The following is a 12,477-nucleotide window of genomic DNA, read 5'->3' as shown; positions in this document are numbered from 1 at the left end:
TGTGAGTTGAGAGATGACAATCTGGGTGAGCTCATGGAGTAGAATATTCCTATAGAGTCACCCCACAACATACTTAACTGGTGGTAATTCAGGTGTGTTCTTAGCAGAGACAAATTTTACAAATAGCACAAGCAATTCTCTTTTACTACATATTACATAATTTGTTATAAAGTATAAGATACTATACTTGTTTAGACACAGTATACACATGCATGAGTATGTACAGTAACTTATATATGGATACATTGCCGTATAGGGTACTGTACCCAAAGCCAAGCAAGCACATTGTACTTTATTGGACATTTAAAGAATTTCCCAAGGATTGTTTTTTCCTTACACACCGATTATGGCAGCCTGTGGAAGATGTCAGTCTGTAGAGACAGGGCATCTTGGTCTTCTAAGGCTCTGAAACCTTTTATCTGCTGGAAATCTGACATCTTGCTGAAATTCTTCACATTTCCTTAAACGTCTCATTGAACTTCGGTAATCACAGAGCCACCACGCATCTCCCTTTCTCCTGCCAGGCTTTGATCCTGAAGGAGCTGTCCGTAATCCGCGACCACGCGGGCAGCGCCTGCCTCCGGGAGCTGGATAAGAGCAACAGCCCCCTCACCATGGCTCTGTGCGGCTCTAAAGGTGAGTGCCCCCCTCCGGCCGCTGCTGTCACTGCGCTGCATGTGGGCTGGCTGGTTGTGTTCTAGGAAATGCAAGTCAGAACTTCAGGCCTGGCAATTCCCTGACGGTCCAGTGATTAGGACTCTAGGCTTTCACTGCCAGGGCCCGGGTTCAATCCCTGGTCAGGGAACTAAGATCCCACAAGCTGCGCTTCAAAAAAAACAAACTTCAGGCCTTTTGTTTATAAAGGCCTGAAGTTTTTTAAATAACACATAGAGAAAGAGACTTAATTATTTGCATTTTTAGAAGTCCAACTCCTTTGGAGAAACATTGGTCATGTGTGTGGGTTTCTGAGTTTGAGGGTGCTTTGAGTAAACTTGACATTATTTTTTTAAAAAAAGAAAGAAAAGCTGCGGATTTTTAAAATAATATGTTTGATGACAATTAAAAACACTTAAGTGTCATAGTTAGCCATAACCTGAAAGCTTTAGGTTTCATGATACTGCACTCAAATTCAGAACCTCCTGCTTTTCCTGTTTCTGTAAATTTTTGACAGAATAAAGTCCAGTCTCTTTCACCTTGCTGCCTTTCACCCCATATTCTCCTACTCCCTGCTCCTGGTACATACCCCACACTCCTATCCTGTGTCTTTGCTTCCCACTCTCCCACCCACTTTGGAATTCCTCCCCCACGTCTTCTATGTCTAAGTCATAATGTCCTCCAGATGTCCAGCTGGTTGCCGCTGCCTTCTGGAAGACTCCCCTGGAAGTCTTTCCTCCAGCCCCAAAGTGCTCATTTGCCCCTGAGCAGCTCTAGCCCTGCTCGGCTTTTCTTGTGTTACTGATAGCTCTACCCTGTGTTGCTCTAGTTCTGACTTTTACTGTCCCTAGACTATGCACTTGTTGAGGATAGGGGGCTGTGCCACGTATTCCTGTTTTATCCCACAGATCTGCTTGCGCTTCATTTAATGTCATTTTGGTAAATGAATGTTACATTCCTGACCTGCTTCCCCAGGTTCCTTCATTAACATATCACAGATGATTGCCTGTGTGGGACAGCAAGCCATCAGTGGCTCTCGAGTGCCAGATGGCTTTGAAAACAGGTCCTTGCCTCACTTTGAAAAACACTCAAAGGTAAGCAGTAGCGGATGAGGCAGAACTTTGAAGGACAACCTTCAGCAGTGCAGAAGAGAGTCACAGAAGCTCTGGAGCTGCCAACCAAGGGGCCCCTGGAGCTGGTGTATAAGGGTTGCGGCCCCTCGGGGTTATTCCCTCTGCAACCCAAACTTGAGTCCTGTAGAAGGAGCCTCGTTAAGCTCAGAGCTGTATAACTTGAGTTTGGACCAAGAGGGTGGATTTCAGATTCCCATCCAACTTACCTTAAGTGTTCAAAATGTGTAGTTATCATACATGTGCATTCAATCTGTATGCTCACTTGGGGGGCACTTACATAAAAGTATAAGGATTTTTAAACAGTGAACACGTAAAACGACCAGGAAATTCCAGGTTTTCCTCTCTGGAATTCTTAAACTCTGCTTGTAAATGACTTCTGGGTTCCATTGGCCCTCGTGGTCTAGACACTAGCGTCAGCAGAGCACAACTTAGAGCAGATTTGGTCACTTAGTAAATTCTGGATGGAGTCAGCTGTTATTCGCACTGAAGCAGAGATGCCCCAGCTGTACCTTCCCCAGTGGAACTGTAGGATTTCTGTCCAGCCCCTCCTGGGGAGATAGGACTACTGTACTGAGAATGGACAGATACTCTCTGTGTCAGGCGGCCTCAGGAACAACTCAGGTTCTCTGCCCAAGATCAGAAGTCACTAGGGGTCAGGCAACCAGCTGGTCACTGGAGTGGTACCTGACTATGCTCATCTGGCTCATAGTCAAAGCCTGACCAATTAGGAAGAAATACCAGGGATATCCAGTGCTAGCCTTGGGAGTAGATGGTACCTGCCTAGAAATGCCAGCTGCCCCTTAAATGAAATAGGGAAGCAGGAGGTTAGCCTGTTCATCTCAGTTGTCCTCCAAGGAACACAGACCTATCCAGATCAAAGGCCATTTGGTATTTCATATGGTGTTTTATATGTGTGTGTTTCTTTTACAGGTTTTTTTTTGAGATACATTTCATTTGTCGTAATATTCACCCATTTAAAGTGTAGAGTTCAGCAGCTTAGTATGTTCACAGAGTTGTATGATGATCATCACAGTCTAACTTTAGAATATTTTCAGCAGCCCCAAAATGAATCCCCATAAACATTAGCAGCACACGGTTATGTTTTGGAGGTGGACAGGTCTGGCCCACAGGAAGGGTGTCTTGGGAGGAGTTGTTTTCCAGGGGAGGCGCAAGCTGTCACAGTCAGCAGGTTGCCCTCTGAGCCGAGGTTGGTAACTGCCTCCCTGGTCTAGGGGTAGCAGCCCAAGCTTTGGTTTCTCTCTCACGAGCCACCTGGCTGCCAGTGGCACCAGCACCAACCCTGGCTGGGACCTCACCCTCCTTGTCTCTGGTAAGGATGGTCTGGGCTAAATTGTTTCTCCTTTAGGAAAGGACGTAAAACATGAGAGTGCATTGGCTGCGTATCTGTAACCTGAAGTTGAGGCATTTTCTGATTTGAATGGGCTTTGGAATTGTGGACCTTGAACTTTTTTGTTCGATTTTTCTTTTTTTCCTTCGTCTCTTTAGCTCCCAGCTGCCAAAGGCTTTGTGGCTAACAGCTTTTATTCAGGTTTGACACCAACCGAGTTTTTCTTCCACACGATGGCTGGCCGGGAAGGTCTGGTTGACACAGCCGTGAAGACAGCTGAAACAGGATACATGCAGGTAACCTGAAGAAATGTAGGCCATTAGCAGTGAATCAGGATGGGGTCTGCAGATCTTGACTGCCGAGTGCTTGCTTATTCTGTACCTGAGCTCTAATTTATCCAGTCTTGGTATTTAAAAGGAAAAATTGAGAGATGTATGGTACCCTAGAAATAAACAACATACAAAGGTAGTATGTTCCAGATCACACAATGTCCTTCGAATGATGAAGGCCAGGCCAGAACCACATGTACCAAAGCATTGCTGGAGGAGAGCTTGGACCCAAGTGCATCCCAGGGCACGTCATCGAACCTCACTGAGCCTCTGATTCCTAATACACGGAGGTGGGGTGACAGTACCTACCTCGTGATTACAAATTGAGAGGGCTCTCCTTCTCACTGTGCAACTATTTATATAACCCATTATTAATATCACTCCAAGGGACTCCAAGAACCTATTCCAGTGCCCGCAGGAGGGCTTGGACACACTTGGAGGGCTGGCTTTTTCTCCATTGTATGTACAGGTGGAAGATAGTAGTCTCCGGGGACAGGGCTGAGCTAGACACTCCTCTATGCCTGTGCTTCTCAGACTGCCGCAGAAGTACCCCTGATGGCAGAGGAGTGAAAACACATCCTACCTTGTTCTTCCATAAGACCACAAGGAAAGGATTTCTCTCCAGTGTCTAATTCTCATTTCTACTCTGTACTCCATAACCTATGTTGGTTTGTTTTTAATTTTTTGATGTATTTATCTACTTACAACACATGATGAGGTTAACAATCCAAGTTGCTAGGCCATGAACTGCTGTGGCTTTGTGTCCCTTTTCTCCCTACCGTGGATTGAGAAGCACGGCCCTTTGCATACTGGGAAACCAGGACTGATAAACCAGAGATGCGAATGAGTGAGCCAGAGCACACAAGGCTGATGAGGGCGAAATGGACCCGAGTCGGTACACACCTATTTCCATAACCTCGTCTGGACCTCCTGTAGCATCACTGATAACTGCTTCCCTTTTAATCATCTTTTGATGGGAAATTGCCCTTTAGCTTTGGAGTGTGCTGCTTTTGTCAGAAACCTAACAGCTTGTGAAATGCTTTTACCACTCTTGCCCGAATGTCTGTTGACTTTATTTTTTGTGTCTTTACCTTTTTTGAAGTGGAGAGTATGGCTTTCCCAGAGCAATGTGTTAGCCTAGAACAAATTAGTTGTGGCATGAGGGATTTTTGTTTTGAAGTTGCCTGGAGCAAGATCTCTTTCTTTTTAGCTCCCTGAGCCTCCATCATATTGCTGGCTGGAGTGTTCTGCTGGTGGGAGGTTCTTCTCCCTAAGCAGACTTGAGAAATCACTGCTGCCTGCTGGTTCAAAAGCAATGCCATTCCTGTTCTCTCTTCTTCCCCCTCTGTCCCAGAAGGTGGCCTGCACCTGATCCTCTGTAATTCATATTGAAGTCTACAGGGGTCCTGGATTAAGTTGTGTTTAGAAATGCAAAGCAATTGCATTAATTTATACCTTAGGGAGACGGAGAGGGAAGGCGAAGCAACCTAGGAAAACAGTGTTTGCAGAGTCCTTCGGGAGTGATGGGGTTTAAATTGCATGTATTCTAAAACACTGAAGTCCTGGAGGCTGGAGCATATTCTAAATCCCACTGCACAGGCTAATGAGGCCCTTGTGGGCCTGTTCTTGCAGTCAGGGGACTCTTCTTAAGGGATTTCTAATAAAATGTTTTTATGTGATTAAAGCGCTGGTAACCTTGAAACTCAGAGTTGCAAATCTCAACCTCTCTATGCGTGACTAGTCTTCTCAAAGCAGCTGAGCTTTTGTCTCCTCTCCTCCTTTTACTTTAGAGGAGGCTCGTAAAGTCCCTTGAAGATCTTTGCTCACAGTATGATTTGACAGTCCGAAGCTCTACGGGCGATATCATCCAGTTCATTTACGGGGGAGATGGCTTAGATCCTGCAGCCATGGAGGGAAAAGATGAACCCTTGGAGTTTAAAAGAGTTCTGGACAACATCAAAGTAAGATTTAGCATCATATCTGTCAGTGTTTTCAAGGCCAGTTCTTTAGAATGGAGGTGCCCTTTGGCATAGCACACAGTTAATGCTGTCATATCTACCCAACCACTGAGTTAATATTTTTCTTTTTGTGTTCCTTTGCATAATTTCCCCCAAGTATTAAAGGAAAAATAGTTTCTCAATTTCAAAGTCTAGTTATTGGTAGTAATCAAATGCCAATAGAAGAGGGCTTTGTCTTCTTGTCTGTATCTAGTAAAGTGTAATAGAGACGGTGTTAAAGCCATGGGTGTGGAGAAGCAGGCACATTTCACACACTTTAACTGGGGGTGTAATTTAGAACAATCTTTTTGAGAGATAGCTGGACAACACTGATCTGAATTTAAATGTGGGTGCCTTTGACCAACATTTAAATTCCACTTATAGGAATTTGCCCTACAAAAATGATCTAAATGTGCCAAGAATGTTCTTCCAGAATTGTTTATAGCAGACACAGACCATCAGTGGAGGACAGGTCAAAAAATAATACAGACTGCTCCGTCCATTAGGGTGATGTGCAACCATTAAAATTTTAGCGGAAACCCCATGAGCTTGGAGGTGGGGGAATATTTTCACTCTTGAAATTTTGGGCTCTTTTTAAAAAACAACAATTTGTGATTTTAATGCAAATCTGGGGTGGGGTGAAGGTTGGGGAGAAATGGCATGAAACCCACTGAATAGCCCACAAGCCTTTGTATAAGATGGAGTATCAGTTTATCCTGTTTTCACCTTCATATTAAAGGTAGAGTCTACAATTTGTTTTGAAAGGAAAAAAAACATCACAGGTTGCTAAAAGCTCACTCTGAGTGAGGTTGTTTTGTCTCTTGTAAATCCCTTCCTCCACTACTGACCCCCACGTCACTCTTATTTCCTTTTGATACCCAAGGCCGTCTTCCCGTGCCAGAGCGAGCCTGCTCTCAGTAAGAATGAGCTGCTTCTGACCGCTGAGTCCATCACGAAGAAGAATGAGTTTCTCTGCTGCCAGGACAGCTTCCTGCAGGTGAGCTCCGTGGGGCCATGCTCCCGGCTCTGCTGTCACCAAGGAATTGTTCGCCAAGTGCCAGCAGTGCAGTTTATAAGCTGGGAGCGTGTTTATGTAAGAGTGTTTCTTGTTAAAAAATTTAAGACTGGCCCAGGCAGAGTCTCAGCAGTCAACATAAAGAATTTATCTCATGTCTTTCTAAGTTTGTCTTTTGCGCAAGTGTTTCCATGGTAGAAGAAAAACGCTTTAGTTAGAGAACTGATTTTTTTTGACCCTGTCCCTGTCAGCCCCCTGCAACCCGCTTTTTCATCCTGTGGCCGCCTCCTTCCTCGGCTGTTCTGAATCTCAGCCATTTGCAATAATAGTAGCGTTGTTTCGATACCATTTATTGTGTCTCATACAATAAATGATGTCATAGCATTTACTTAATACCATTATCAGTTTAAATTGTTTTTTTTTTTCTTACTGTAATGGGTTAGAAATGCAGAGTCAGCCTCTTCCATTTTCTTCCAGGGACCTGTTACCTTGACATCCTCTTAAGGTTTTTTCGGTTCATTTTTATTTCACTGACCTGCGCCTTCCTGCTTATAATCATGGTTATGATCAAAAGCAGCATGGCCAAAACAAAAAGCAAAAGGATACAGGAATCAATACCTGGTTCCCTTTGTGTACTGATTGGTGATTCAAATATAGCACAAATGTATCCCTTGAAGTATATCAAAAATAAAAATAGTAAAAAACGTAAATAAGAATGTTTTAGTTAAAAGCGCTTCACTCCGTTCTTTAACAGGACAAGATGTGAAAAGGTGAAAAAGAGACTCTTCCAAATCTTAATATATTTAAAATTAAGAGTCTGGCTAGGCTGAGTGCCTTTGTTTTGGTTTTGTTTCTTCACAGCTTTTTTTTTTTTTTCTTAAGTAACAAATGAGAAGTGTGATTTGATTTTTCTTCACAATTATATTTACTTTTTTATGTTTCTGTTTCTCCTTGAAGACCTTAACTGAGACAGGCTATGAGAAATATAACGAGGTAACGTGCTTACGTGCTGTGGCTGCCGAGCGTGGAGGAGTAGTTCTGCTGCACCCCAGCTGTCTGCCAGGCCCGGGGACCACAGATTTCTGTCCCGGTTCTGGCAAACAGGGCTTCCCTGTTCATCGCCTTGGACTGGTCCTTTCTTGTCTTAGACGTGGTTTGACGGTAACCCCCTGACCAGCAGCACTTGTGGGTTCAGTGAGCACTTGTTCAGCCGTCCCCTTGTGCTGTACGCCCCACAGATCACAGGGACACAGAGGTGATTGAACATGTCCTCGCCCTCCGGTGGCTCACAATCCGGGCTCAGATTTGCCAAGAGGGTCCGAAATCCACTGGCCAGAGCAGATTTTTCTGAGCTGCTGAAATGTTGTCTGGCCATGGCCCATGTCAGAGCCGAGGAGACAGAGGCAGCTCCTGGGTGGTGCTGAGCCCTGGCCCTGCCAGAGGCCGACAGCTGTGCTCACAGCCACACTGTGGACTGAGTGTGAGAGGTAGCTGCTGGTCAGTTGTGTGATTAACTGCCTGCCAGCTGCCGTCTTCTGAGTTCCCTTAGTATGCATGGGTTGGTCCAGCTGAATTCTTAGTAGCTTATTTCAGTTTTCATTTCCAAAAAGTGAACTTTTTTCCTTTTAACCTAACTTCCAGAATATCTGCCCTAACTCTTGTGTAAGGGAAGTCATTCCTTTCAGCAAAGCCACCAGAAGCATGTCCACGTGGGTGGCAGCTGAAAACTGTCCTTTCCAGCACCTGAGCTGGGGAATGGTTTGAGGTGTGTGCTCTTGACTGCTCACGTGTGCGGAGTTTCTCAGATGAAAACCCCCTTGTCTGCTTGGCCCTGGGCTCTGGCATTCGAACGGCAACATCTGGTTAGCCTGTGCCTTGAACACCTGGCAATCAAATGGCAACATCTGGTTCAAGAGGGCTTTCAGAAGTTCGCCCTAAAGGACACAACGTAGGATCAGGGAGGACATCACGCATTTAAAGGAGGTTCTTAATACTGAATAATACAGGGGAAAAATTAAGTGGAAGTGGGTATTATCGCTTTTGAAGATTCACAGTTTTAGGCAGAGCCACACCAGGAGAGATTGTCCCACTGCTCTCTCCAGCTCTAATTTCCACCTGTGGTTTGTAATAACTAACTGTATCTGAAAACGTGGCCTCAAACCTGTAATTAATAAGTAAGCCTGGAGAGTTTCTCTTTAAAGAGTCTCTTGAGAATTTTCAAGTTCTTGTAAATTAGTAAAAGTCCTTTCTTAAATAAAAGTCTTTTCTGCCTAGAATCATGGCTGAGCGGCATGGTAACCCTCCACGTATTTCCACGCTTTGTCAATGAGGAGAGTTGACCAACAAGGACAGTCATGGGAAACCTGTGTTCATGAGCAAGGGGCAGCCAAGATGTGGTGGATTCCACCCACGTAGCCCCCTGATCACCTGGGCTCCTAGCAGACAGACTGAAATGCCCAGTGGGCAAAGATGACATTGCAGAAAACCCCTGCCCTGAGAGCAGACTGTGGAGAAGGCATTTGACTTTGCAGAGGGGCCTCTTGTCTTGACCAAGCCCCTGACCTTATTCAGCCCGAGTGGCCTCTGCTCTAGAGCAATGCGGCCAGTGCCCTGCCGCCCCACAGGGAGAGCTTGCCAGGCTGGGCAGCAGCTGACTAAGAAGAGCTTGTGGACATGGACCATGTGGACCTCAGAAGTTTTAGTGGTTTGCTTTCAGAAAAGATAGTAACTAGAAATTGCTCGTTGGTCTAGGGAAGGCTAAAGAGATTTATTTTTGCAGTGTTAGGATAAAACCTGGCTAGTTAAGTGTTAAGCTCTGTGTAGGTGCCTTATGGCAGCAGTCCCCAACCTTTTCAGCACCAGGGAGCAGTTTCGTGGAAGACAGTTTTTCCATGGACAGGGGTGGGGAGGTTCAGGCAGTAATGCGAGCCATGGGGAGCGGCAGATGAAGCTTCGCTCGCCTGCCCGCCCGCCGCTCACCTCCTGCTGTGCGGCCCGGTTCCTAACAGGCCGGGGACTGGTAGCGGTACGTGGCCCAAGGGTTGGGGACCCCTGCATTAGAGGATTTTGTTTTTGCAAAAGTGGGCTTCTGTTCAGTCTGCTTTTTGAAACATTTGTTTCAGACAAAACTTGTGATGTTTTCAACTATGTGATATAGATTGAGCAGACTCTGGGCAGGCGTGCTGGTCTTCCTGGGGCCCCTCAGCCGGCCTCGGAATCAAGAATCAAGACCTCATGAGGCTTTGCAGCCACTACAGCATGCATCCAGTCCTCAGGCCCGCCTACTGGTCCCTCTGGGTGTGTGGATCCGCCCTCAGCCTGCCGCGCGGAGCAGCTAGATGCCTGTAGTTGGCCAGAGTGCCCTCACAATTTGTCCAAAACCATTGAGGGGAATTATATTCCCTGGAGGGCTGCTGAGGGGAAGTGCAGTGTGTCCACCCTTTCCCATATTCTCAAAAATGCCCCTGGATCAAAGCAGAGCGGCTGGTGAGCAGCCTCAGAAGGACACTGCTACTGCACGGGGTGTGCCATTAGCTCACCTGAGAAGTGCTCTAAGAGTCAGTCCCACGGTGCTGACCCCCTGGCAGCAGGACATGGATGGGTGTGGTCCATTAAAGCGTACCACACCCTCCGTGAGAACTCCCCGAGAGGAGATGCTAGCTGATCCTGGTTCTAGGAGTGACCTTGAGGCTGGGTTTATGTCACAGACACACTATAAATTGTAAAGCAGATGGGTTTTCCCCTTAGAGCAGTTTCCAGAAAACTTAGGCCTGTCGTCTCTAGCTGTGCCCTATGGATCGTCCACATGATGTACTTTTCACCTTTTTCTTGCTCCATTTTGTCATCGTCCGGGGGTGTAGAGTGCTGTTCTTAAATACAATGGGAACAGCAGATATGCCGATGTTTCATTTCCAGCTTTGAGAGTGGTTTCCTGGAGACTTACAAAGTTCTGACTGTGTGGGGGAAGGGAGCGTGATGGGGGACCAGTGCAGAGCTGGGGGTCAGAGACAAAGCTGGGACTTGGGAGTGTTTCCTTTGAAATGAAGGCAAGTGTTTGAAATGTACATAGTGTCTACAAAACCATACTTCGTATGTTTAAATTGACCAGAACAACTGCAGAAGAAACCTCAAAAAGTTATCAGTCTAGAGACTAAAAGTGCAAGTGGTTCAATTGTACTCACTCTGGGCTGCATGAATGTGGGCAGCAGGGTGTGCCAGGGGAGAGAAGAGAAGGCGGCAAGTGGGAAGGGCTCTCCTGCCTTCACTCTATACATGTGAAGCATCATCTGAGTAAAAAGGCCTTAGAAACACTAAACCAATGAACGATGTGTCCGGGGCGTGGATGGTGTGTCGTGTTCCTTGGAAAAACATTTTGTAATAGAACCTGTGTCCATTTCGTACCCTTTACAGTGTCACGTTTAGCTGCCACTAAAATAGGACGGACTCGTCACGTTACTGAAGTTTACAAAACGAATCATGTAATCCAAATTGCTGAGAAATATGTATCTGATGTTTGTTGTGTAATCTTTCAGGAGATAAAAAAATTCGTTAAGGAGGTTTCTGAGAAGATCAAGAAAACCCGAGATAAATATGGCATCAACGATAACGGCACAACAGAGGTAACGGCCCTCCCAGATCTGTCAGGACATGGAGGTATTTTCCATTGCTGCCAGCCCTGACTCATACTTGGCTTTTTTCCTTCCAGCCCCGGGTGCTGTACCAGTTGGACCGGATCACCCCCACCCAAATAGAAAAGTTTCTGGAGACGTGTAGGGACAAGTACATGAGGTAAGGATGCTAACTGTCTTAGACTGCCAGGCGGTCACGTGGGTCTCTTGTATGCTTCCTGCTTCCCCAGGAAACAAAATCTTGCACCCACACCGCTTACTAGTCAGTGGGTAGACAGGCTGGGTGCTCCAAGATGTGGAAATAACGGCAAAGAAATTTCCAACTGCCCTCTCCCCACAGAGAAACGACTGCCCTCTCCCCACAGAGAAACTACCAATATGCTTGGCAATTGCCCGCTGCTCTGTCCACCTTCAGTACCATTTGTCAGCAGAGCTCTTAGATCTTCTCCAGTCATCCCGCGCTGACCACCGGTAGCCACACAGTATTCACTGTCATCATCGGACCCCTCTGAGCATCACATCCCCTCATCTGCACCTGTAACTGATTTGTGCCAGGTTCTTCCTCTATCACAAGCCTAGCCTGGGTCCTTGCCAATTCCTTCCTGGCCCTGATGGCATCTGTATTTTTTCTGTTGAAAGGAGATAATCGGAAGCCTCCCCAGCAGTTTTTGGTTTTGTCTTTTTTAGCCCCTTTTTTTTTACCCCCCTCGCATCGTGAGGCTTGCAGGATCTTACTTCCAGTTCCCCAACCAGGGATTGAACCTGGGCCCACCCGGGACCTGGCAGTGAAAGTTTGGAGTCCTAACCACTGGACTGCCAGGGAATTCCCTGGTTTTGTCTTTTCAATTGAAGTGTAGTTGATCTACAGCACTGTGCAAGTTCCAGGTGCACAACACAGCGATTCGATATTTCTATATTTTGCAAAAGGATCACCACGATAAGCCTAGTTACCATCTGCCACCATACAGAGATGTTACATCATTATTGTCTGTATTTCCCACGCTGTACATTTCATGCCCGTCTCCTTAGCAATTTTACTGGACTTTTCATCCCTACCTTGTCCTTTCAGGGCACAGATGGAGCCAGGTTCTGCCGTGGGCGCACTCTGTGCCCAGAGCATTGGCGAGCCGGGCACCCAGATGACCCTGAAGACTTTCCACTTCGCAGGCGTGGCCTCCATGAACATCACCCTGGGTGTGCCCCGCATCAAAGAGATCATCAATGCTTCCAAGGCCATCAGGTGCCCGCATCCGTGTCCCTCTTGTTCTCACACTCACCTGTCGTGATCCTTGAGAAACAGTGTTTCTCTTGGGGGGTGTGTGTGTGTGTGTGTGTGTGTGTGTGTGTGTGTGTGTGAGAGAGAGAGAGAGAGA

The 12,477-nt window shown here is 46.4% G+C and overlaps 1 protein-coding gene across 1 annotated transcript in view; it reads left to right on the top strand.

The window, feature by feature from the left end:
- POLR3A (RNA polymerase III subunit A) overlaps positions 1 to 12,477 on the top strand; it is a 49,652-nt gene that overhangs the window by 27,486 nt on the left and 9,689 nt on the right. The window contains exons 17-24 of the mRNA XM_024740256.1: positions 525 to 636; positions 1,630 to 1,748; positions 3,294 to 3,431; positions 5,255 to 5,425; positions 6,345 to 6,458; positions 11,009 to 11,095; positions 11,182 to 11,264; positions 12,174 to 12,344. Of these exons, the coding sequence (XP_024596024.1) occupies positions 525 to 636; positions 1,630 to 1,748; positions 3,294 to 3,431; positions 5,255 to 5,425; positions 6,345 to 6,458; positions 11,009 to 11,095; positions 11,182 to 11,264; positions 12,174 to 12,344 (995 nt within the window). The remainder of the gene's footprint in view (positions 1 to 524; positions 637 to 1,629; positions 1,749 to 3,293; positions 3,432 to 5,254; positions 5,426 to 6,344; positions 6,459 to 11,008; positions 11,096 to 11,181; positions 11,265 to 12,173; positions 12,345 to 12,477) is intronic.

This window comes from Neophocaena asiaeorientalis, unplaced genomic scaffold, assembly GCF_003031525.2.
Source record: "Neophocaena asiaeorientalis asiaeorientalis breed wild unplaced genomic scaffold, Neophocaena_asiaeorientalis_V1.1 scaffold517, whole genome shotgun sequence".
Lineage (NCBI taxonomy): Eukaryota > Metazoa > Chordata > Mammalia > Artiodactyla > Phocoenidae > Neophocaena > Neophocaena asiaeorientalis.
This window is presented reverse-complemented; position numbering and strand designations above follow the sequence as displayed.